General features: G+C 35.2%; 1 protein-coding gene across 2 annotated transcripts; it reads right to left on the bottom strand.

Annotated features, from left to right (window-relative positions):
* Positions 1-10450: 10450 nt before the first annotated feature.
* Positions 10451-22775, bottom strand: LOC105840678 (synaptic vesicle glycoprotein 2B). Of its 2 annotated transcripts, none has more exons than XM_012687681.3 (11): positions 21836-22775; positions 19405-19626; positions 19083-19245; positions 18179-18300; positions 17802-18046; positions 17536-17705; positions 15742-15910; positions 15401-15515; positions 15127-15286; positions 14904-15031; positions 10451-14667 (listed from the first exon to the last, which is right to left on the bottom strand). In XM_012687681.3, the coding sequence occupies exons 1-11, from the start codon at positions 21909-21911 to the stop codon at positions 14615-14617; spliced, it is 1623 nt and encodes a 540-aa protein (XP_012543135.1). In that variant the 5' UTR covers positions 21912-22775; the 3' UTR covers positions 10451-14614. The 2 variants fall into 2 exon arrangements, with proteins under 2 accessions (XP_012543135.1, XP_012543136.1); XM_012687682.2 differs by having other exon boundaries at positions 14576-14667; positions 19405-19640; positions 21836-21921.
* Between the last annotated feature and the right edge of the window lie 1806 nt (positions 22776-24581).

Genomic DNA, 24581 nt, shown 5'->3' with positions numbered 1-24581 from the left:
TATATTCTGTACCTTAAAAAGATACTACAAATTATATGTAAAAAATATATTTGTATAGGTGATTATTTACTGGTCAAAATAAATAATATTAATCAAGAGAAGAAAATGCTAATTCTTGATCAAAGCGGATCTTTATGCTTAATGAAATTTATCAATTATTAAATATATTTTCTATTATAACTGCTTGTCGAACTTGAAATTATAGACTAAAACTAGAATTAATATCTCAAATGAAATTGATCGTCAATTTGATTGATATAATTCTTCCAAGCATCTTAAGAAAACTGTAAAAAACTCATTACAAAAAACATTACTTCAGGACTTGTTGAAATTTTACTTACCAAAATTAATGTTTAATAATTTAAGCAGTTGTTTTGCTTTTTTTTTTTGCTTTTAAACGGATAATAGAAATCAATGTAAATCGATAATTCTTTTTTAAACACTTTAGAGAAAATTATTAATTTTGTAAAATGTAAGGAAACTTATATTTAAACTTCTCATATAAAGGTGCCGTCTGAATGCCATCATTACAGAAATATTTACTTTGAGCTTTCACTTTTATCCGTACCCCACTTGTTTCTATAGGAATTGTGGTGTCACGAGGAAAGTTATCGGGTCGAAGGTGTGCAACGTGCGTGCTCTTCAATTAACCCTTCGCCGTATCGATAGTTCCGATCGGGGATCCGCGCGAACAATCGCGAGCGTATTTTCGTCGCGCTGCCGATTCGCAGCATGATTCGATGCTTGACAACGTTTCTGCATGATCCGACGTGCCGACTAGTAAGAGGATTCTTTTCTTTTTTTTTTTTGCGAATGCAACACACGAACGCACGCGCGCGTGCAAACGCATCAAGTCTCCTCGCGGTGACAACACCCCGCCGGTTGTACTCCAGTTGTTTCATCATCACGGTGCAGAATATAATAACCGCGCTATTATTGTCCGCAGCGCTGCAAGAAGGAGATTAAAGATGCGAGGGACAGTTTACTATTAATATTGCACGAAGTGTAACCCCCCGCGAGGCCCCTCTAGACACGAGAGCAAGTAGAATGGAAGTAACCGTCTCCCGTGTGCTCGTCGATTTATGATTTTCTAGCGATAGTGAATGTAAAAGAGATAATATCGCCAATCGGGATTGTACTGAGATGACAAATGTCTTTCTTGCGTGAGAAGGCACGTTCTGATCATATTTATACGAATTAATAATACGCATATGTTAATTATTGTAAGCCAAACGAAAACTGTTAATTGTATGTATGCCGTGGCATTGAGACAAAAATAGAAAATCATCTTTTAACAGTAACAGGATTTTATGCACTTTATGAGTGAGGCTATCTAAGCGTGCCAACTATATTGTGCCGTTAATCTAGCAAATCTCCCTCTCATTACGGAGTACGTAAACTGTTTTAACGGGATTACATGAATCACTGATTTTTATCTGCGACACTCCGCCATTTGCTCGCATTTTTCGGCTGCTTTGCGGCTAATTTTTGTCATATAAAATGACGATGACGTCGTATATCCATTGCGCGCCCATAAACCGCGCACCTCTTGACCGGATCCCGCGGACAGATGGAGGCTGTCATCTCGTGAGTCCTGTTAATTAAACACCTAGACATTTTTGCCAATTAAAAGCGCTCCAAGTGCTCGTTCATATGCACACACACACGCGCGCACGCACACGTACAAAATGTGTACTCGTATATATGTTACGCGATATAAACGAACGCGCGGAGTCTCTATGACTGGAGGCAACGGTGCTCGGTAACCTTGAACTAATTATGTACACCATATATTTCGCCAAAGCGGCCGGTTTTGCATTTCGCCGGCTGAGGAGTTTTACGCCTTTGCGGACGATCCCTCGTAAATAATGGTGTAGCAAGGAATGCGATTATCTACACGGAGGAATCGCTGCTCGGTGAATTAACGAAACTGCGATGTAGCGGGCCCTAGCCGCCTTTCCTTATTACGTAAAATGACAGGTTGCCTCATGGTATATCTAAAGATTTACGAAATACCACTTTGCATAAATTTAACGCTTTTACCGTAAAAAAAAGAGGGGGAGGGGGAGAGAGAGAGAGAGAGAGAGAGAAAGAGAGAGAGAGAGAGAGAGAGAGAGAAAATCGTACGAAACGGGTTTCTGATTTCCTCGCTGTCAGAGTATAGTAAGACTTTCTAAATTTTTTTTTTATTTTCGTAAAATAATAATACATATGTAAAACGTGCACCCGCACACGTCCGCGTGCAAGCACGTCATCTCGGATCTCTGCGAGCTATAAGCATCGCCACGAGAGCGTGGCATCTAGGAATTTTATCGGGCTTATATCGCTATTTACATTCCCCTGAATCTCTAAACGCTATAGCTCGATCTAACGCGCGTCCGTTAGCTTCTCCAACAAAAGGACGTCTCCTCTCGTGGAGTTCCACGTATATCCGGGTCCAGATAGATGCAACTCTCGCACGATCCACGGATAATAAAAGTGCACCGTGGTGCTCGGCCGTCGATCCGCCGCCGCGCCGTCGCGATGTCAAAACGCTCGTGGAAACGCTCACCATCCTGTATAAAACGCCGTAAACTCTCGCGCGCGCGCGTGTCCCCCGGGAGAATCGGGCCGATTAGTCGACATTGAAAGTTGCCGAGCGGTACCCTAACGTTAACGGTGTCTCGGGCAATTAAGCCTGCCGCGCGCCTCCGGCTTGCATGCCCCTCACCTATACCAGGCGTGCGTAGACACGCGTGCACGTATACACGTGTGCGCGTGTACACGCGCTCAGCTCGCTTACCTCGCTCGTACACAACAATTACCCTTTAAATTGCCGGTGATCTTGCAGGGAAGAAAGTTCAGGGTGACGTGCTCTTTTTTTTCTTTCCTCTCTCTCTCTCTCTCTCTCTCCCTCTCTCTCTCGTTCTCTGCTTCTTTCGCTCGTCCTCTCGAAGATTCACTCCCACTCGATCTATCTCTGTTACCAACGTGACCGGTCGGCTATACGGAATAAGCGTGAGAAGAAATGCCTCACTCTCCGTGGAGTATCCTAATACAGCGGAATACGCGCTTGTGAGATTTAGATGCCGCGGTTGACGGTTGAACGGATTAATTGTCGGGCGAGCATACCGAACGCTTTTTTCCCGCGTCGACGGCTCAATTGACTTCCTCGATTCCCCGGGTGTATTAGCGAATTCGTAACGCACGGCTACCGGGATGAGGACGCCTCTAATTGCGTGATTATAATTGGAAATTAATCAATCTCGATCGAGAATCTATCTGCGTAAGTGTAATAAACGTAAGGTACAGTTAGGACTGCACCAACTCAATGGACCTATTAATAGGTCATAAATGGCGTGTTTATGTTATCGTGACAATAACTAATAAAAAATAATTGGTATCAATATTTTAATTATTAATGTATATGAAAACAAATGTATGCCGATGTAAAGAAAATAGATAAATAAAACATAAGGGGAGTAACTACATGTAACTAAAATACATATATATTTTTCCTATAACATATAATATTAGATTTTAAAAAACGTTATTTTATACGTAACCTACTTTTTCTAATAAGTAATTTCTAAAATAGAGATGAAATTAAAATAATTTTAAATATCCGTTAATTTTTGGAGGAAATCACGTTTGCTAATGCATTTCCTTTGTGTAGTCTCGCCGACCCAGTTAAACGACACATTTACGTGTACGTATGTGCGCGTGTGTCAAAGATATTCGCTACGGATAACAAGATGTTAACATTTCAAATGTCCGATCTTCGCATGGATAATCAAATTGCCTCGCGTAATGGCCTCAACTTCTCAGCTAATCCCGCAATATATTGATGTAGTGTGTCGCAGTAAAATCACGTGATTGTAAGGCTAATTACACGAATGAATTCCCATGCAACACAATACGTTTAATAAGTTCATGCACGGAACGCATTAGAGGCAATACGTATACGCACTTATCGCATCTTAGAATTTTATTTTTAGAGGTACCGATGCCTTTCATTTGCTCTCAGGTATCGTAGAATTTGTTACAATTAATAACGCACAAATGCGTAAGGTTACAAAATATATTAAAAAAACAACAACGCAGCTTAATTCTACGAAAATAAACTCCATCTAACTTTCTGCGACAGTCGGCCGAGAAAGCGCAGGGGACGTGAAATTACGGAATTTTAGGAATCCCCGTTGCACCGTGCTATTTGCTACATCGATTACGTTACGTAATAACTCACGTTCCCTGGAATTCCGATGTGCACATTGCCTGCGAACGGCGGCGGCGGCGGCGCGGCGCGGCGGAAGCCGGCGTGCGTCACGCGCGAAATCGCCGAGCTGGCTTCCTACGAGGACGCGGGAGGATCTACGACCCGCGCCGATCGGAACGAAAAACCAGGCGAGGCTTCCTACATCGCTCGCCTGGAGGAGGAAAGGAGGTATAGGAGCGTTGAACCGGGACGGCGCGGAACGTCGACCTATACACATCGCTCGGGAGGCATGCGGACGGACGGACGGATAATTAGCCCTGAATCCATCCGCGGTGATATGGATTTGTCGGACGACGCGGGCACGACGGACGCGAGCGAGGGGGAGGCGGGCATTCCTCCGCGTGGCATTGTGCCACCGATCGGTAGCCGCCGATCGCTCTTCCCACGAAGAATCCGATCGGACACGCCTGCCCCGCCGCCGGGGAGAGGGTTGGGAGGGGATGGGGGAATCCTCGCGCGGTTGTAAATCGCGAATACACACAGGCAGCACGACGACATCTCGTCCGCCGTTGACCTACCTATAGAAGAGCGGTAATATCCCTTAAGAGGGCCGCCGCTTCATGAAAGTGATTATGTAAAGCAGCATCTCTTTGAATCGCAGATTCGAATTATCCCGGCCCGTACCGTAGGCCACGCTCGCGGCCACGCATTATGTGGGCATAAGGTCTACGGCCCTTCCCTCTCACCCCTCATTCCACCTACGATAAAGATCGAGAGTACATATTTCCGTAATACGTGCTCCACGAGGATGCACGTACGAAAGGAGCGGGGATCACTGCAATGCCGCATGATCTACGACTGCTAAGAGAATATAATGGCTGATAATCTAGCCGGGCGTTGTTGTACGGGCGTAACGAGAAGAAGGACTGTGTCGCACGCTCTCCGTGTGATCTGCGCACCGCGATCTAGAGCAAGTGCGGTAACGAGGTGAGCGATCTTCAAGAAAGTTGATGTAGCTTATCTCTCGTCATTAACCTTTAGAAGACCGGAAGACGTTACAATGATATTCTTCTCTAGTTTGGAGGGTCGTGCCGCAACCAGGCTGTGCTACATTTTTCCGTTAGAAAAATATGAAGCTGCAATAAGTTGTAATATACAATTTTTATCAGATTTAAATTTATATATATATATATTTTTTTTTTCATGAAGAGAAATATAATTTTAAACTTATCAAATAGGGCTTAAAGGTTACTTAAAAAAAAATGCAGAAAATTACAATAATAAAATAAACAATTGTCCTTATCTCTCCGGATACGCGTGTAACTTGTGTAGTATAATTTTCAGAATATAATTCATAAAATGTACTTTGGTTTCACATCGCACATCTCTCTTCGGAATCTGTATTTAAGTAAGAGTTCACAGTTTCTTGACAAGTAGAATCACACACTTCCGTTATGTTCGATTCTGTCTCGCTATTCATTTCGGTATAATTATGTCGACGATAATCGCGATCCAGATGAAAGTTGTGCTTGAAATTTTCAAAGGCTGACCAGAGCTCCGCGATCTTCTGGTCTATTCGCTTCATTAAATCGTCGCGATGCTGTTGGGCCTGGACTTTAACAATATGCTCTATCCTACGTAGAAACTTTGCATTGTTCTCAATTTCGGCATTAATTGACTTGTAAGATTTATCTTGCTCTTTTATAACTGCATCACCGCAGTCGTACGCTTCGTATTTCTCTTTTCGAGCATTCGACGAGTTGATTGCATTTTGCATTTCAGACCTGCAACCATCGTATTTTTGGACTTGTAATGCAAATGTTGCGCAGACTATATCCTAACATATAGTGATTTTTGTCAAGAATTATAATCTTTAGAAGAAATTTTGTTTCGTTAAACAGAAATCTATAATTGTTTTTAATAATAAATTATTTTGATTATCTAATTTTTTATTGGTATAAAATATAAATTCTGTTCGATTTACGATTAATTCAATTTATGCTCAAAGTTTGGAAACATAACCCCGTTGTAAGTAAAGGGATATCTGCAATATTATTACAGGGAAAACATGATAGTAAGATGAAACTCTCAGAAACCAAACTGATCAACTTTACGAGAAATAGAGAAAATCGACAAAATTATAAACTAATCGATGTTCAATTGAACTAGACTTAAGAAATCTACATAAAATAAAGTTAATTAATTTGGCTCCTGGGAAGCTCAAGAATTATTCACCATGCTCGGAATTGCTCGTTCAGCTCGATCAAATTGTTCTCGTGTAAACTGATAACGTCCTCTTTAAGCCGCTTCTCCCACGCATCGATTTGCCTTTGAAAGTCAAAGTAAGATTTCGCGCTTTGCTTCTCCAAGGCCTCCAGATGTCGTTCGATATTATCGTATACTTTCCTTATGTCGCCCATCTCATCGTGTATCCTCCTCCTCTCCGCCAATTGCCACCTGGCTACTTGCGAGGAGATCCTCTTTTCGTGCTCATCCCGCCAAGTCAGCAGATCCCTCTGAAGAATTTCACATCTCTCGTGACTCTGGCATTTCTGCGGACCCTGGTATCTCTTCAGGGCTACGATCTCCCTCTCGGCTCGGGACAATCTGCACTTAAGCTGTTCCACGGTGGTCTTCAAGGACTTGTCACGGAGACCGACCTCTGCCTCGTCATTGTCGCCGGAAGCTTCCGCCTCTGGAACACGCATTCTTGTGTGACATAACAGGTACACATATTCCGTTTACTTTATGCAATGATAACGTGGAATGTTAATGGAAAGCACGAAGAAGTCCCGCGCGTTTTATGACATTTCCAATTATTTTGGTTATATCCCCGGCTTTACGCTTCAATTTTTTATTATATCTTACGCGCGCTGCTTCTCTTTACTAATCTCTTTCGCGTAGGAGTTTCAAAAAAGGCGAAAATACCTTTAAAAGAGTCCGATTCAAAACAAAAATAGCTGCCTGTGACCCTTCTAAGTTGATGATAACCTTCCTCCATTCGTTCGCCTCCGGAGCTACTATTCCCTGCCGAATGAATCGATCTTCTTATACGTTAAAGTGTCAAATTCTTACATCGGTTCTTGCTATCGATTCTTATTCTATCTTATTCACAACGCACGTCTCTGCTACCTTCCGATTTTGTCGCTATCCTTTGGTAATCATCGTAGGAAGATCTCGTCATCTGATAGCCACTTTCTTCGCTGAAACTGGTAGATGCTTCCTTAAAAAGTACCGTTGATTCGGATTCCTCTTCGATAGGCGACAAGTTGCCAGCCACTCCGAAATTCTCCTCGCTTTTTCGCACGTACCCGATTCTGTTGCTGACGCATTCGACAGCCTTTGGATCTTACATACATCTCACATGAATAAATAGTAATGTATACCAGTAAAAGAAAATACATTATATTTTTTAAAGATAGAATAAAATTAAAAAATTTATAAATTTAACATTGCTTAAAAAAAAATTTTAGTATTCATATACACATGCTTCTCTTTTCACGGAAAATTTAAATATCTTATTATAATAACTTATTAAACTTCTGAAAATTAATTATGAAATAAATATGCCTGAGAAAATTAGTGCGCAAAAATTCTGTTATTATGATACAATTCTATAAAAAGTAACGCAGTAAGCATCGACTAAGCTAACCCATAGCTCCCACTCTTGAATTCACAAAAGCTCGTCCCTTCGTAAATCCGACAAGAAAGTCTCTCTCTTCCAGTGACCTTCGTCATGCGCGACACGTGAGGAGCAGAAAAGAAATCCGCGTCCTTTGGTCGTTCAATCGCGGGAAAAAGAAATGGGGGGAAGGAGGGGAGAGGGAGGGAAGGCTAAAACGACGTGGAACGGCAGGACTAACAGCAAGAACGAGCTTAATGGGCCTGTAACTCCGGCAGCGGGCAATTTTCAATTTCGCTGACTCGCACGGAAGTGGCTTTCCCACCTCCGTGGCAGAATTGAGACGTCGCTACGAGTCACGGGGCACTTGGCACCGCCGGATTTGACATGGACAGCTGGTCGCATTGGACGCGTTAGGAACACCGTAAGGAAAAGGAGCGGATTTCCCCGGATAGTTTGTGCACGGCATTTACCCCCTCGCTGCTTGATATTTGTCTTTCTGTTGGGATAAAACGTGAAATTAAAGTCAAGATTAAAGGGCTCTCGAGCAAATAATGGGCGCGATTCTAGGCACCTAGACTTTCAAAGCATATTAAATGTATAATAAATGTTATAAATTTTCAAATGATGGTACTGATTTTCTAGCCCTGGTGAAGCATTTGGATTGGTGCAATAGATCTTGGACTTTCAACTCATATCAGGGACCGTGGGATTATTTTCTAAAAATTATTCAAATTTCGCTGACGATAGATTTAAATGCAGCCAAAAAAATTTTAACTTTGAATGCGCGCCTAGAACGACGTGCCTTTTCTATTTGCTCCATAATTTTATTTATTTATTTGCTTTGAAATTAAAATCTCTCCTGTGATGAAATAATCTCAATTAAATCAATATTTCTCTCTAACGTCGTCATTATGAAAAAGAAGTTTCTGCGGACATTAACTGTTCTCAGGACAGGCGTAAAACGTAGTTCTAACTTTTAACAAAGTGCAAAATATTTATCTTCATCCTGGCGTATGTAATTTACTCATAATTATATAGTTGATTTTAGAATACACGTTCCATCACGGAAATCTTACTTTTATTTTTGCGTATACGCCCGATAATGATCTTAACGTTGCAACTCTCGGAGATCTTCAAGATTTGATCTCTCATCTGAAATAAATAATAAGTATCTATATATATATTATATATATAAAAAGGCATGTAGAGTTTGTAATAATTATCGAAGATGCTTATCCGTTTACGTCAGACGTTATAAGGTTATTCGACTGCCGGTTCTCGCGATGTTCGCCCCGCACACGCGGAAATGGAGGTGAGGCCGGCCGTTCGCTCGCTCGTTCGCGGTGAATGCGGATCGTTGCATGAAATTAAGCGAGGAACGAGCCGCGAATCGCATTACGGCTACGGAGAGATAATCGGGGTGCCGAAGCTCGCGCGAGCCCTTCCGCCTGGTATCCCAGTTTCGCGGCGAGAGGAAGATCGGTCGCCTCCTTGTGTGAGAACACCTGCGGCAAACAAGAGCACCGCGGCGAACAAGAGCGGGGAGGAGGAAGGAAGCGTAACGAAGAAGGCGCCTGATGCACGCGGAGAGGGTACGAAAGAATGGACGGGCAAGAACGGTAAGGAGCAAAGAGTCGCACGGTGTGTGTTATGGGCATAGCGGACCTAGCGGTAGATACCTGCGGATAACGCGCTCATTTGCATAGGCAGGCGCATAAGTGTAAAGCAACGTGACGTTAATGAATTGCGTGCGTAACGCGTGAGGGTTATATGGGTGAAGAGACGAATGCGAATTTCTTTTTGTGGCGCAGGTCGATTCTCTCGTTTGTGTCTCGAATCGAAGATCGGGATGCGCGATACGTCGCGATTCATCAAATCGAAGCTTCATGTATGCGCGTTACTAAGAAACGTAACTAATAACATTAAGTATATATAGGGTATATATGGTTTTATTAACTTTATGTAGAAAAAAATCGACGGTTGCGCTAAAGCGGCACTCTTACTTTTTGCAAAATAAACATTGCACTATTACTGATAAAAACATAATCTACTTGGATTAAAGAAATAAAAATCCATAGTTTACACATTTATAACTTTTTCTATATAAAATCTATAAAGTAAAAAGATTTCTTTAAAAGCCCATCCACTTTGCAAAAAGGAGATGTTATTGATATTGTTATTGCTAATTGGCTGTCTCGCTATCTCGTTATCAAGTGATTTGCTTCACTTTGTGTCATTTCCAGCTGTCAAATTATTAATTTTGATAGTTACAATTATCGTTACAATTTATTTTTAAAAGGTAAAAAACAAAAAGCTAGCGCGAAGCGCGCGTCTGTAGTGTCTAATAAGAATAAAATTTGCTTAATTTTGTTTTGCAGTTGTGCCTATAAAAAATATGAGCTAAATAATATTAAACTATTTTACATATTTATAGTTTACTAAATTGCTTAGTAAATCGCTTTTGTTTTAAGATATGTTATCAAAAAACAAAATAATACGTCGGTATTGATAATCTTTCTTTATATTTCTTCATCTTTCACTATATTTATTTCGTGGGCACTGATTTTTTTAACGTAACTGCTTTTATTTTTCTTTATAGGTAAATATAAACTGAGACTCATGTTTCAAAGATAAAATAATATTTTTCAAATATTAAAAATCAGAAGAGAAATCCATATTTTTAAAGACACCTTATTATGTGACATTAGGCAAGTTTTTTAATTCATCACTTTTGTTTAACAGAATAAATAAAAATATTATTTAAAAAATTTTTGTAATTTTAATTTTCCAATGTGGTCGGTTAGGTATATACTCAACACTGTCTCCGAAGAAGCTGTATGCAAATGGCAGAAATGGAAGCGACTTCGCTATTGTTTTATCAGTTCGGTCAAATGCCGATAACGGGGGATCGTGAGACTGCTTGTTAGCAATCGCGAGAAAATCCGTGGAAGAAGAGGAGAATTAACGAGCGTCACGCTAGGCGATTGTTGCCGTTATCCAATTTGTACGATGATGCGATCAAAACAATATCGGGTGATAAATGCTCTACAGCCGAACGTAAACTATTCACGGCTGAATTCAATTCGAAGCGTTAAATTTACTCTCAATTTATTATAACAAATTTAAGAAATAAAAATTTATATCAATGTACACGTAGCCAGTAGCCATACTATAATGCTATATTAATTGAATTACTCTTTTTCCAAAATTGAAAACGTTTAATCATAGACATTGTACATTATGGAATAAAAATTTGATTTGTTTACAACGGCGAGAAGAACGGCGATACCGAGGCTGCCTCGATAAGATCACTTCAGCGTGTAACGAACGCGTAATCGAGCGTCTCTACATCGAAATTGTATTTTCAAGTTCACCTGCCATAGAACGGACATCAGCATCCGGTTATTGCGCCGCACAATGAAGAAGACGCGCGATGAACCACGCCGAAAGTGACTCATCTATTCCGCTGCGATCGGACACCCTGGAACCAATTGGCTTTGACGGAGCCGCTCGACTAACTTGTCACCGACCTCAGGCAGCATGTCATCAGAGAAAAACGCAATTGTCTGAGACCAAAAGAAAAAGGAGAGAGAGAGAGAGAGAGAGAGAGAGAGACGAGAAAAAGACGCGTCTACGATTAACGCGGTGCCGCCGTGACTCTTATCGCCACGCTGCGTCGGTAGCTGTCGTTAATTAATTTTATACCGATTGCATGGCCGTCTCCCGCGCGAAAGAAGTAACCGCAGACGGCGAACTTGCCGCAAGGTTGACGTCCACTTTTCAACCTTGGTCGGTCTATTCCTTCAATCAACCTTCGACACGTCCAGCCGCATCCTGCTTCTCTCTTTTCTCACTCTCGGTTTTCGTGGCCGGTTCAATTAAGTCTTTCCGCAACAGAGATCGCCACAAATGTTGGATAATGTAGATAATTTCACTGTCATTCGATGATCGTGCGCCGAAGAAATTGTTACCGCTTCTTAATGCTTCCTTGATCAAAGTGAATGTTGATCTAATCTCAAATCACCGCATAGAACAGTGAAACGCTACGGAAAAATTACAAAAAGTCGCCGATGTTGTGACTAGGTTTTCTAAGGTGACATCTTCTCATTTGCACTATTAATTGTAAAAACATGATATATGAAAACGTGTGGGTAATTATATTGTTGATTCGTTTCTAAATAAAATAAAAACGAATTCTTCAAATGCAAAAATAAAATTGTTATATCTATATTTATACTTTTAAAGTTCTATTTTTAGTTTAAAAAAAAATAAATAATCCAAACACAAAAATAATGTGTCAGTATATAGACAATCTTCCTTTAACGAACGGCGACGAAACCTTGAAACTTGAACATTTGCACATTACGGACATCTACAATATCCGTTGTGTCTTCTGTGCGCGTAAGACCGATACGGTCGGGAAATATAACGGTGACAAGAATGCCGTCATCGGCGGCGGACTTCGAGAGCTTCATCTATACGGTCGACCGAATGGAGATGCGGCGATAAATAATAATAATAATAATAAACGGTCAGCGCGCGCGCGCGCGTGGACTTTCTCGGTGACTCGTCGCGAACGTCACGGGGACGAGAGTGGCAACGGAAGCCGCGTGGATATCCCCCTCTCGAGAGAGTGTTCACCGGAAGGGTTAACAGTATCGTACCGATACGATAGCGATGCGACTATCTTGCCGCGGCGGTACCCACGGGCGCGGAGCGAACGATCGGGCGAGTAGCGGCCGTGAAATCGCGATACGACGATACTTCGTGCCCGGTATAGAATGATTAGAGAACGAAGAGAAGTGATTCTCACGAGCGGAACTCGCCCCGTCAACGGGGCCCGTTCTTACCGGCTTTCTTCCTTCCACTCGGAGCGAGGTGGACACGTCCGGAGCAATTTCCATTTCAGCAGTAAATCCCGATAATTCAATTTGGTACAATACTGATGAGACTTTTTCGATGAAAGGCTCACTTTAAGATTGAATATAAAGGCAGTCTAATTAAGGATATCAGCATTGGTTGAGCTGCAAGTTGATTGAGGCTAGGGAAATATGCCTCGAGATCAATTTGCGCGTGAAACTTCTAAGCATCTTATTCCATTGTTGGATAAAATGGATGATTGATGTAATTAATTTGTGAAAAAACAAAGTACATCATATATTGTGTTATAAAAAGTATTCTTCCCATACTCTGTTAATGTTAATAGAGTGCGTTGTATTTCAAAATATATCGTTGAAAATATCGTGCGCGCGCACATATGTGTGTATGTGTGCGTGTGTGCGTGTGTGTGTGTGTCAAGAAGATATTTCCAAAGAGACCCTTATAACATCTTCGATCACGCAAATAGGATGCGGTCAGGAAGGTGCTAAATGAGATTGTTGATGAAGTTGTCGGAGGCGCGGGATCGTTGTTAGGATACAACGCGTGCTCACGGCTTGCCGGGTACGTGCCGCCTTTTAATGTAGACATTGGGTTGCGCGGGATAGAAGAAATGCAGACGCGTTTTTCCACTGACGGATAGTACACACATTGCAAACGTGTGTGCGATGCATAGCTCCCTTCCGCAATTTATACGGAATGCAGTCCCGGGCGCCACGTTGCCCTTATACAATGAGAAACGCCGAAGAAACCACGGGACCCTACGTGGTTTCGTTAACAGCTAAATGAGCGTGCGATTTGATTATATAACGGGCATTTAACTATCTAATCGTTACGTGAACGAGATGCAGTAAACAGGATTTTTTTTTGCAGTGCTCGTTATGTTTTGCTAGTGCGTTAATTTATAATAAAGATTATTATCAAGTAGAGACTAATTATGTTTTTTTTTCTTGCTATTTATGTGTACACATGTCTACTTATACATATGATAGTTATGCATTTATAATATAAATATAAATATATTAATTATCTTATTTGTATAAACAAAAAGAAAAGAAATTTATATCATATTCATTCTCAGTATCTAAAATAACAAACTGTACACTGTAAAATGTACAGATGTCAAGCACATACAAAATCAATATGTGTTTGTCTGAAAATAATTTTTTTTTTTTAATTGTATCAGTTTTTCGCCGTACAAATAAAAAATGGGAGCAATTAATAAATCCTACAATTACCAACTTACCATACATTTTTGAAAATCACTCATTTATTTGTAAAATAAAAGTTTACACATTATCAAATATTATGAAACAACTAAACGCGCGCTGCGCTTCATGGTTCTTTTAATTCGCATATTGCATGCCCAAGAACATTTAAGACATTTCTGCCATGGATTCGATTATCAACAATCGTAATGATACATTAAATACAACTATAAAGAATCTACGCCATGTTCACACGTCTTCCTCTTTTTTTTTTCCGAGGTGACGACTCGCGGACGTGCAAATTCACTTACGCCGGTACATTTTATTGCACCGATCGACGAAGGTAGTGAGGTCCTGAGATCTGCGATAAAGCTGCGTCCACACAAGGAGAAGCGCGGGATAGAAGGGGATGAGCATGTGGGTGAAGGCTGGAGGGCTCTCCAGGATGTGTCGAAAGTGAAACTCAAGGTCTCATGCAGTCTTTCGCTGTGTGATACATGTACATATGCATGGCCATTGTCCGCCCTCATACGGGCTCGATCATAGCTCGCGATAAGTTTCGATTCAGATCCTTGGAACCTCCAGTTCGGCTCTGCTAAACGAACGTGGATCCTCCAAGACGGAGATGTTATTACACTGAGATAGTCGTAAGAAGTGAAACTTGCCTTCCGCTCAAATCCCTTTTCGATCTCATAAGATCGGCATAACTTACACCATATGCTTGCGTGTGCTTGGTATGAAACACGTAAGAATCATGCACACTAAAAATTAAATTAAAAATAGAAGATAACAATGTAGAGAAAATAATAAACTAACGTAGCATTGAATGTGATTAAATAAAACATTTAACGTAGTTCCTTTTTTTACATCATTTTTTTTTTAGTTATGATGCTGCTTATAAAATTGATTGATGAGGAAAATAAATAATTTGTTATTAATATTGTAATTCTTTAATACGTGTACGTATTTAAGATTTCTGAATAAAATGCATACTTACGCAAAATGAAGCCTGCCAGATTAATGATTGGTGCTATACAGCCACACTCGAGTAAAACAGGGAATAAGAGATTGCCAACTATCACTCCCATTCTTCCTACTATCATTTGCATGCTTACTGCCATGGCCCTGACAAATTAAAAATAAAACGTGCCCGTATTACAATTACCTTTTGTTTTGTAAAAATCAATAATAATATTACTTTGTGAGTTTAAATAACAAACCTCAAAGATGTGGGAAAAAGCAAAACAGTTGCGCCAACTACAACGTTAAACGTTTTGCCGAATAATCCAATGTAAAGGCACGTGAGTATAAGGGTAGTTAACGTATTTGAAGACCAAATTAAAGCTATTAGACATAAAAGCGAGCATCCAAAGCCGACAACTATATTCAGTAGAAAATAGTAGAAAAGTATAAAATATTAGTATTTTCTATTTTTTCTTTAATATAGAATAAAAACATGTTTAGTGTACAAATCTTACACTAAAAGAAACTTACGTAATAAATATCTATGTTGCATAAAATTAACCAAAAAACTAGCACTTAATATAAAAATACTAGTAGTGATTGCTACAATAACCGTGTCTCTGTACATTGAATCGGCTACCATAATCTGAAAAAAATTTTATTTTATGTAAAAAATGTAAAAAGAAAGAAGTAATAAAATATGTTAATATCTCTTAATTGTAAAAGTTTCGATAAATTTCTCAATCTGCACAGATGTATATTCTATGCAGTAAAATATTGCAATAATAAATAAACACGTAATATATAATAATTAAATTATACATGACATGTACTAATAAATATTTTATAAAATAATTATTATTGTATCTTACGATTTCACAACTTGATATTTCTTCTAATGTAACAGTTTTATTTGCACTAATAGACATTGAAATATCCAATATTTCGCAGAAAGTAGGATTTGTTACGTTCATATTAAGACTATAAAAATTGTCTATTGTCGCAAAAAGTTGTGGCTGCCAAAGACGAAGAGTATTCATACTGTAAGTATAATACAAAACATAAATTATTAATGTATAAATGTCAGCAAAATCATATAACATATGTTAAATAAATCATTAAGGTATACCATGAATGCATTAAAGTACAATATATAATACACTGAAACTTTTCAAATAATTTATGAATAATAATGAATTTATAAATAATGTTATTTTACCTTTTTCATTAAACTAATTAATTATTAATATAATTGACAATATTATTTATAAGGCCTGTATTATATTCAAATAAAAAGATAAAGAGTTTCTGTATGTATAAACATAAAATAGACTCTTTATATAATATGCTATCAAAGTTGCATTATTTATTTTGGAAATCGTCTCAGATATTTTAATTATATTATTAATGCAGTTATTATCAATTTAGTTGTTATCAATGCACGATCTACATTAATGGAAAATTTTCACCAAGTTCGATAATACCTCCGAGTATAAAGAGAGTACGCAATTTAATCGCAAACTGCACAATTGCACGATAAACACGTTTTTATTTTTGTTACTGCCATTGGTATGACGTCCCTTAATTTAAGAGAAGATTTTACCCGAAGATTTAGTAGAAGATTTAGTAGAAGATTTAGTAGAAGAGAGATTTGAGACTTCTGAACCGGGGACGATGTGTATTCAGTTTTATGTTTGTCTCACCGGCTGACATTCCTTTAATTTAAGAGAAGAATTTAGTAGAACATGTGATGTAGGCACGTAGTATCCCAAGGTATGTATCCACAGATAATGGGAATATATCTCAGTTAACAGCAAAACAGATGTGTGTGTGTGTGTAATTTCCGCGCTGATAAGGTTGTAAATTCTCTGTCATTCAATCATCAACGCGGCATTTATATGATACTAACCGAGATCTTACATTTTTACGACGAGTCATCTACCTTATTGTATTGTCGTGTAAAAAGAATTCTACGGGAGCATTATACTCGTACGAATATTATCACTATTACCATGTTACTCGCCGTAGCGATTCTGATAACTCCGAGATTTACAACCATGACGATCACAATCTGATGATTCTAGGCAAATTATTGTGCAACTAATAATACTGTCCGACGAAATTTAATCTTTTTTCGCAACACTAGTGTGAATAATTATTTCCGATTTATTTTTGCTTGCTGAATCCGAATCCAAATTTGATTATTAGGTAACAATTTTATAATAAGAAAAGTAGTGTTAAAAAGATAAAAAACAATAAAGGTTTTAAAGGTTTTTGGTTTATTTGTAGACTTTTTTATATTTATCATTATATTTAAAATACATTGAAAATGTTTAATTATGCTTACGTTGCAAAATAATGTTAAATTATGTAATTTATTTAAAAAAAACAAAAAAGTATTATTTTTGAATGCTCTAGTTATCGTAAAGAGTCTATTTAATAAGCATATAAATAATGTTGTACTTTAATACTTTTACACTTTTATAACTTTGTTCAATATTATAAAATATATTTATATTATAAAATATATTTTATAACAGTAAACAAAGTTTTATTTTAATTAAACAATTTACGTATGAGAATAATATAAAATAAAACTACACATAATTGAAAAAAATATTATACATATACATATAGCTTGTATACAAATAAAATAAAATACTTACCACAACATTAAACAAAATTGTATGGTAACAAATAATAAAATGAGCGACAAATATGGTTTAAAGAAAATAGGTTTCATCTGTTGTATTCCGCTCTTTAAGCTTGCTTTTGCACTGTTTTGGCAGTTTGATTGTTGTACAGTTGTATTGTTTACATCGCTCAAGTTGCGTATCTAATAATAAAAAATATACAGCAATATTTATTTATAAATAACTAATTTAAATAATAGTATTATTATATAAACTATTATAATTATAATTATGCTTACAGGACAGTTATCCTCAGGCAGACCAGTGTTTACACTGTAAATCTTCTTGAAAACTTCAAGAGCATCTTCATTACGATTTTGTGACATCAAAAATTTAGGACTCTCCGGAAAGAAAGAGAGACAAATAACACCTATCAATGTCGACACTCCACAGAGGGATAAATAAATCCTCCAAGAATTATAAACGAAAGCACCGTCCCAAAGAACGATTGACCATGGCTGAGGCACTACTAACCAAGCCAGTGCTAACAAGTGCATAAATTAGGTATTACTTTTACATAAAACTATATATTTATATTAGGAGATTGATAACAATTATATAATTTATTATATAATTTATAAAATTTATTTTCTATAATATAAATAAAATATTTTACCTGCATTTACTACGCATCCAAACGAAACTGAAAAGCCAACAAGAATTGGTATCTTCGCCCTATCGTTGGCGCCATAAAATTCCGCACAGTATGCCATAAGAGTAGCATACGGACCGCACACACTGTGATTAAAGTTTAATCGTTTATTAAGTTTTTTTATTAAACAACAAATATAGGATAAGCACTCTGACAAAAAAAATTATACATAGATCTAGAATTATCGATGATTTGAAATATATAACTTTGTAGAAGAAAATTGTACAACATGTTTTCTAGGATTAAAGAACGAAGTTGTGTGTTTCACATAATCAATTTGAATTCTCTTATTTAAAGGGCAAAGGTTTTGCTTTCACTTTTCTAACTTAATTTTCTTTGAAGATCCTTAGAAAGCGAGATAGAAAATTAAAAAGATTTAGGTATATATCAGTATATGACTATTTTTGTCAAAAAGCTTTTGTCAAAGAGCTTTTATTAATGAAAGTTAAACATGAGTAATTATGACAGAAATATACGGAGTTCGGTACACATAACAGTATTTTGTAGTTGTATAATTTTTTTTATTTTTATTTAATTTTATTTTACTATATTTTATTTTAAATTTTTAACATCTTTGGTTTTGAAGAAAAGTTATACAATTAATAATTTCTACAATCACATAAAATATTTTTACATAAAAAACTGTAATTACTTATAATGTATTACATTAAAAAATGCAATTACTTGTAATGTATTTAATAAAAATAATTAAAATTTTATTTTTACTTCATAATTACTCGTTTTGACACTCTATACAAAAATTTGGAATTATATTAAGATTTATATAAGATTTAAATAAATCTGTTTGGTATTTTCCTTCAAATAATTATATTATCAAATTCAAAATATTTTGTAATATTTTTCTTACATAAGACCACTGAGAAATTTAAAAAATACAAGCGTCCCAAAGTTCTGCGAAAATCCCGTAAGCACATTGCAGATACCATCCGCCATGTAGCCGTATACTATAATCTTCTTTCTTCCTCTGACATCAGCAAGGAATCCCCATACGACACCACTTAACACCATACCTAATATAAATTTGAATAATTATGAAAATTTTTTTGTATTATTTTATCTCTTTTATTCTTTTTTGTAAATTTATTTTTTTAATATTTTTAAAAAATGGTTTCAGTGTTACTTGAAATAATTTATTTAAATGCATTAAAAGTACAAATTTTTATACACACCTACGTAGATCATAGCATTTAAAAGTCCTTTGTCGAATAGTGACAATTTTAAATCGCATTCCGCCGATGCGAGTATCATCGACATGTTACCCGTATCTATACTCGATGCCCAAGAGGCCGGGATAATCGCAAGAATGAGAAGATATTGGAACTTCCCAGTGCCGGCAAGGTTAATCGCCGTTTCGAAATCCGCAGTTTTCTCATTTGGCACATCTTCGATTACTATAAGAATAATTCTAAAAATTTACTGCATATGCGTCACACATTTTTATTAAATAAATAACTAATAAATATATATAGATAGATAAATATTAATAGCTGTTTTCCAGCTGGGTACACAGACGACACAGTGTAACACTGTGTCCAACATAAAGTATTCCAAATATGACAGTATATTTAGACATAAAATATATCAGTATTACCAACTTTTTAAGAAGTTTTATATTTAATATGTGGTAACAATGGTAATTTTTAATATCAATTTTAATAACATAACTTAAAATTAGAGAAAAGAATAAGAAAGAATGTCCAAATAGCCAGAATACACAGTATAGGCTGAGGGCACACTAAAGACTTGACACAAAAAAAACGAATAACAAAGGAATAACAAAGTTTTACATTAGATCACTCATAAATAGAATCTAGAAAGCTATTTAGATAAATATGTTTTATTATTAAATTTGACAAAGTACATAGTTTAAATAAATTTTCTGGAAAAAAACTTTTTAATGTAATCTAATGAGACATAAATGTTAATTGTTACATTAATTAGTACCGTAAAAAATTTATAAATGTTGAAATCAGATAGCATAAAATATTTATAAAATATTTATAAGAAGGAAAAATATTTATGATAAATATTTTGTACATATTTTTATGTCCAAGTTTGTCAGGTATAAAAAAATTATGATAAATATTTATAAAAATACTTAATATAAATATTTATACTATTATTATCAAAGAATATAAAAAATATTTTAAGTTCATATATCATAAATATTTTTTAGTACATTTTAAAAATATATTCTATATATTGTTGATAATAATTTTTGTATCATTTTTAAGTGGTTTATAAAAAATAATTGTATAATCTTTAAAAAAATATTATTTGAAAATAAATTTGTAAAATATTTATAAATATTTATGATAATATTTTGTGCTATCTTTAGGATATGCCTTCAAATTAAAACGAGGAAGATTGTGATTAGTTTAATTTGATTGAATTAGTAAGAGTCTTTTTAATTTTGTTATTATATGTAGATATATGTAGATATAGCTTGTAGATGGCTGATCACAAGCTATTTCTGACAGTATCAGACAGTAGATCAGACAGTAAAAATATGGAATGCAAACACACTCTGCTGATGTTTTCTGAAACGAAGTTTAGAGTTCTAATTGTTCCAACAAAGTTACACAGTGGAACACAGTGTAGCATTAGCGTGTCCTAGCTGGAAAACAGCCAATGATAATAGAACCTGACGTGTTTGAACCGCGAAAATCGTTTCCTATAGCTATTTGATAATAAAAGTACATTTATAATACTTCTAAAATATATTTTTTATAATAAATTTTTAGCTATCATAAATAAAATTAATTAATTTTTAATTATTATGAACAAAAAAGAGCAGTTTTGTTTTAAAAATATTCCTTTATTTTTAAAATGTTAAATATAACGTGTTAAACAGACATAATTTACTTGCATAAAAAGTTTTGTGCAACTTTTTATTTAAAAAAATATATTCTCATTATTTAATAATAATTTTTGAATTAAGAGGAAAAAATAGCAAATAGAAAGTGATAATATTTTTCAAATCAAGAATTTTTTCAACACTATTATTAGATATTAAAATAATTATGTTGTGTATTTTAAGTAATCATTATATTATTAAAATAAAAATATAATATTTTATTGAAATTTAAAATTATTAAAATCATTAACCCTAATCCTACACGTCGGATAGAATAAACCCCATGGTTTTTGGTTTTAGTTTTAGAGTTAGTCTTTTGCTTAACTCCATAAATTTTTAAAAATGTTTTAAAATTTAAATTGCCCCCAAATAACTTTTAAACATTATTTTTAGAAGTTTGAGGAATATTAAAAATTTTTTAAGCCAAAATGTTTCACAATATACGAGTAATAACCATTTAAAGAAGCTGGGATATATTATACCCTTTGTAGAATACCGAATTATTTAATAATGTATAGGATTAGGATTAAATAATAATAAATGATGTATAACCAAAATTATGATTATTTTATATATATATAATATTTTTCTGGTATATTGTATGTATATATATATATATATATATATATATATATATGTATATATATTTACACAAGGTATAATTAAAAATATAATTTTTTGCTTATGACATAATGATTGTTAAATACTACATCATTTGAACCTGATTTTTTCTGTGTGCTTACTTGAATCTCGTTGTTGAATTTGTTTCTTTTCGGGCAGGTTTATTACGCTAAGTTTGATGTTAGATTTGTTCGACATCACGGAATACTTATTTCACGAAAAATATTAAACGATGGTCACACGACACATACTCCACGAATGATAGGATTTTCCAAATTTCCGCTACGTGTGCTTCAAAAGGAAACCGCGTTCCGTTCAAGCAGCTTCTGTAGAATGAGTGGAATACCGATAACACTGATTATACAGCATATATGAGACACACAGATTCTGCAGAGGGTAATCTTTCACGCGCAAGTTGATGAAATCACTCCTTTTTCAAAGACGTTTCCTCTCCCTGTCACCATTTCGAGCTCATCGCTTAATATTATTCAAACAATTTTATCACTTGAGTAAACTCCCAACCCGTTGATTTACTATGCGCAGTACTGTGCGATTCTAAATTTGCCGACGGAAATCGACAGCTTAGCTTAAAGACGTACACGTGTCTAATGTCACATCTATATTTAATTACATTTGAGTTTTTTTAATTATATAATTTATTTAGAATAGGTAAATTTAATTCAGCAGTTATAGAAAAAAAAAGTCTTTTGCTTTTTACAAAATTTATATAAACGCGATACTGATAAACTAAATTATTCTAAGATGATATTCTATTTTGTCCGAAGGAACAACGTCAAGAACCGTAACGTATAGCTCCACTCAATACTTCGTATTTTCATAAGTCATTTCGTAAGTCATGATATTCCAAGAATGCGGTAGAGATTTTCCTTCCTATTGTTTTTTGTGCAATAAACAGTGCGCGAAATAGATCTCTCTGAATTTATGGCTATGATTCTATTGGGTATAAAATCAATAAAGTCAATCCAAAGATATACGATCTACTTATATAAAATTCCAGATATTTTACTGTAATTTTACATTTAACTATAATTTCTCTAGACTCTACTTAAAGATTTTCAAAATAGAAGTTTAATATCTTTGTTTACTTACATTAAATTTGTTATTCTTTTTTCTTTCATTAATATTCAAGAAAAACAAAAAAGTATGATATCTGAAAATTATTTTTACATTTTGTGTGGGACACATGCTTATAAATTCTTTTATCAAACATTAGTTTAGCGTCTCTATAATATACATAGCATAGCATCTTAACAAAGTATTCGCTAAATGAATTATAACAGGCGCTCTGTAAATTCATTTGATAAGAAATTGTAAAGAAGACTAAATCCTACTAAAAAATCTTTTAATCCTTAATCAAGTAGAATCGTTGCCACTTATAATACTTGACATTTTTCTTCTTAACTTTCTTTTCTATTTTTTCTATTTATATATATTATTTTGAATATACATAAATTATTTATTTATTATTATCATTTCTAAATCTACGAATTAATCTACAAGTATTATTGTAAAAATCTTTCAATTTTTAAAATCAGCAAAACAATCAATAATAAACGTTTAAAATGTTATTTAATACACATAATATTTTTTTCTGTTAGCTTTTTCTTGCTTTTATTCTCTTATATAAAGACTAACAATTGTAAATAAATTTATGTAATTATGTAATTTATGTATGAAAGAGCATAGCAGAATAAGCAGGTGAAATCTACCCCCGCACTAATCGAGCTCAAATTGATATCATTAGTTGGCACCCTTGAGATGTAAAATTTCCCCAAAAATTAGCTACAAAATTGCATTTTTGGGAGAGTTATGGAGAGGAAAAGAAAAATAAAAAAGTGGTTTTTTTCGAAAATGGTTGAACCAATTTTAATAAAAAAAATATATGTTGTAAACATCGTTTAGACAAGTTTAAGAAAAATTTAAGTAATTTTTGTGATTAAAAAACCCCAATAAAAAAATTTTTGAATTTTTTGGGGGTAATAGTTCTGAGATACCACTTTTATATTTTCACAAAAACATCTCTAGATTTTCTTCTTTAACACGTATTTTTTTCAAATCAATCAGAGTGATGGAACATGGTGCAACATATAAAAATAATAATTTACACCGCGCCGCCGACTACCGCGCCGCGCCGGCTGGACAGGGATGGATAATCGCATGTAGAAAAAGTTTCCTACATTACACGTAAAATACGTATGTCATTCAAAATGTATGAAATGTAAATTACATACAATTATTCCACGGAGCGATAAGCGATAGCACATAATACACTTACATTCATCAGTGCCTAGAATTTTTCTGTCTGCATGCAATTCATTGCCAATTGCTAGATTGGCCTAATAAAAATGTAAATAAAAAATAATGTAAATGTATAAATAAAAATGTAAAAAAAAAATATAAATCTAAACTTTTTATATTCAAATACTTTTAATATTCAAGATGATTTATGTAAAATTTCATTGCAATGCAGGAATTAACACCTCAGTTAAAAAAGAATTAATAAATATCAAGTTGATACTATCAACTCACATCGCCGATTGGCTAATTTAATACATTTAATACAAAATTTTCTGATTGGTGATATACTAGAAAATTTCTAGACCCTGGCCGATGTGAATAAATAGGTTTGTTCGCGTTGCTTGAAATCTCCAAATTTTTTTACACTTTAAACGAGATAAATATATACTCGAGCACTGGAGAAAGAGAAAGCGAAGATGTCGAGTGCGAAAAGGGCAAGTAACGCAAATAGAATTTAAAATAAATTACGATAAAATTAACTGAAATACTTGAAATATGCGATAATATGTAATATATACGTAATAGAAAACCATCCATGTATATTACATA

This window comes from Monomorium pharaonis, chromosome 3 (genome assembly GCF_013373865.1).
Source record: "Monomorium pharaonis isolate MP-MQ-018 chromosome 3, ASM1337386v2, whole genome shotgun sequence".
Classification (NCBI taxonomy): Eukaryota; Metazoa; Arthropoda; class Insecta; order Hymenoptera; family Formicidae; genus Monomorium; species Monomorium pharaonis.
This window is presented reverse-complemented; position numbering and strand designations above follow the sequence as displayed.

Coding starts and splice junctions, on each gene's coding strand:
- LOC105840678 (XM_012687681.3), bottom strand. CDS start 21,911: ATGTCGAACAAATCTAACATCAAACTTAGCGTAATAAACCTGCCCGAA. Junction 17,706..17,801: donor TGCCTGAGGATAACTGTCCT/GTAAGCATAATT, acceptor TTTTATTATTAG/ATACGCAACTTGAGCGATGT. Junction 15,911..17,535: donor CAATTTTGTTTAATGTTGTG/GTAAGTATTTTA, acceptor TTATACTTACAG/TATGAATACTCTTCGTCTTT.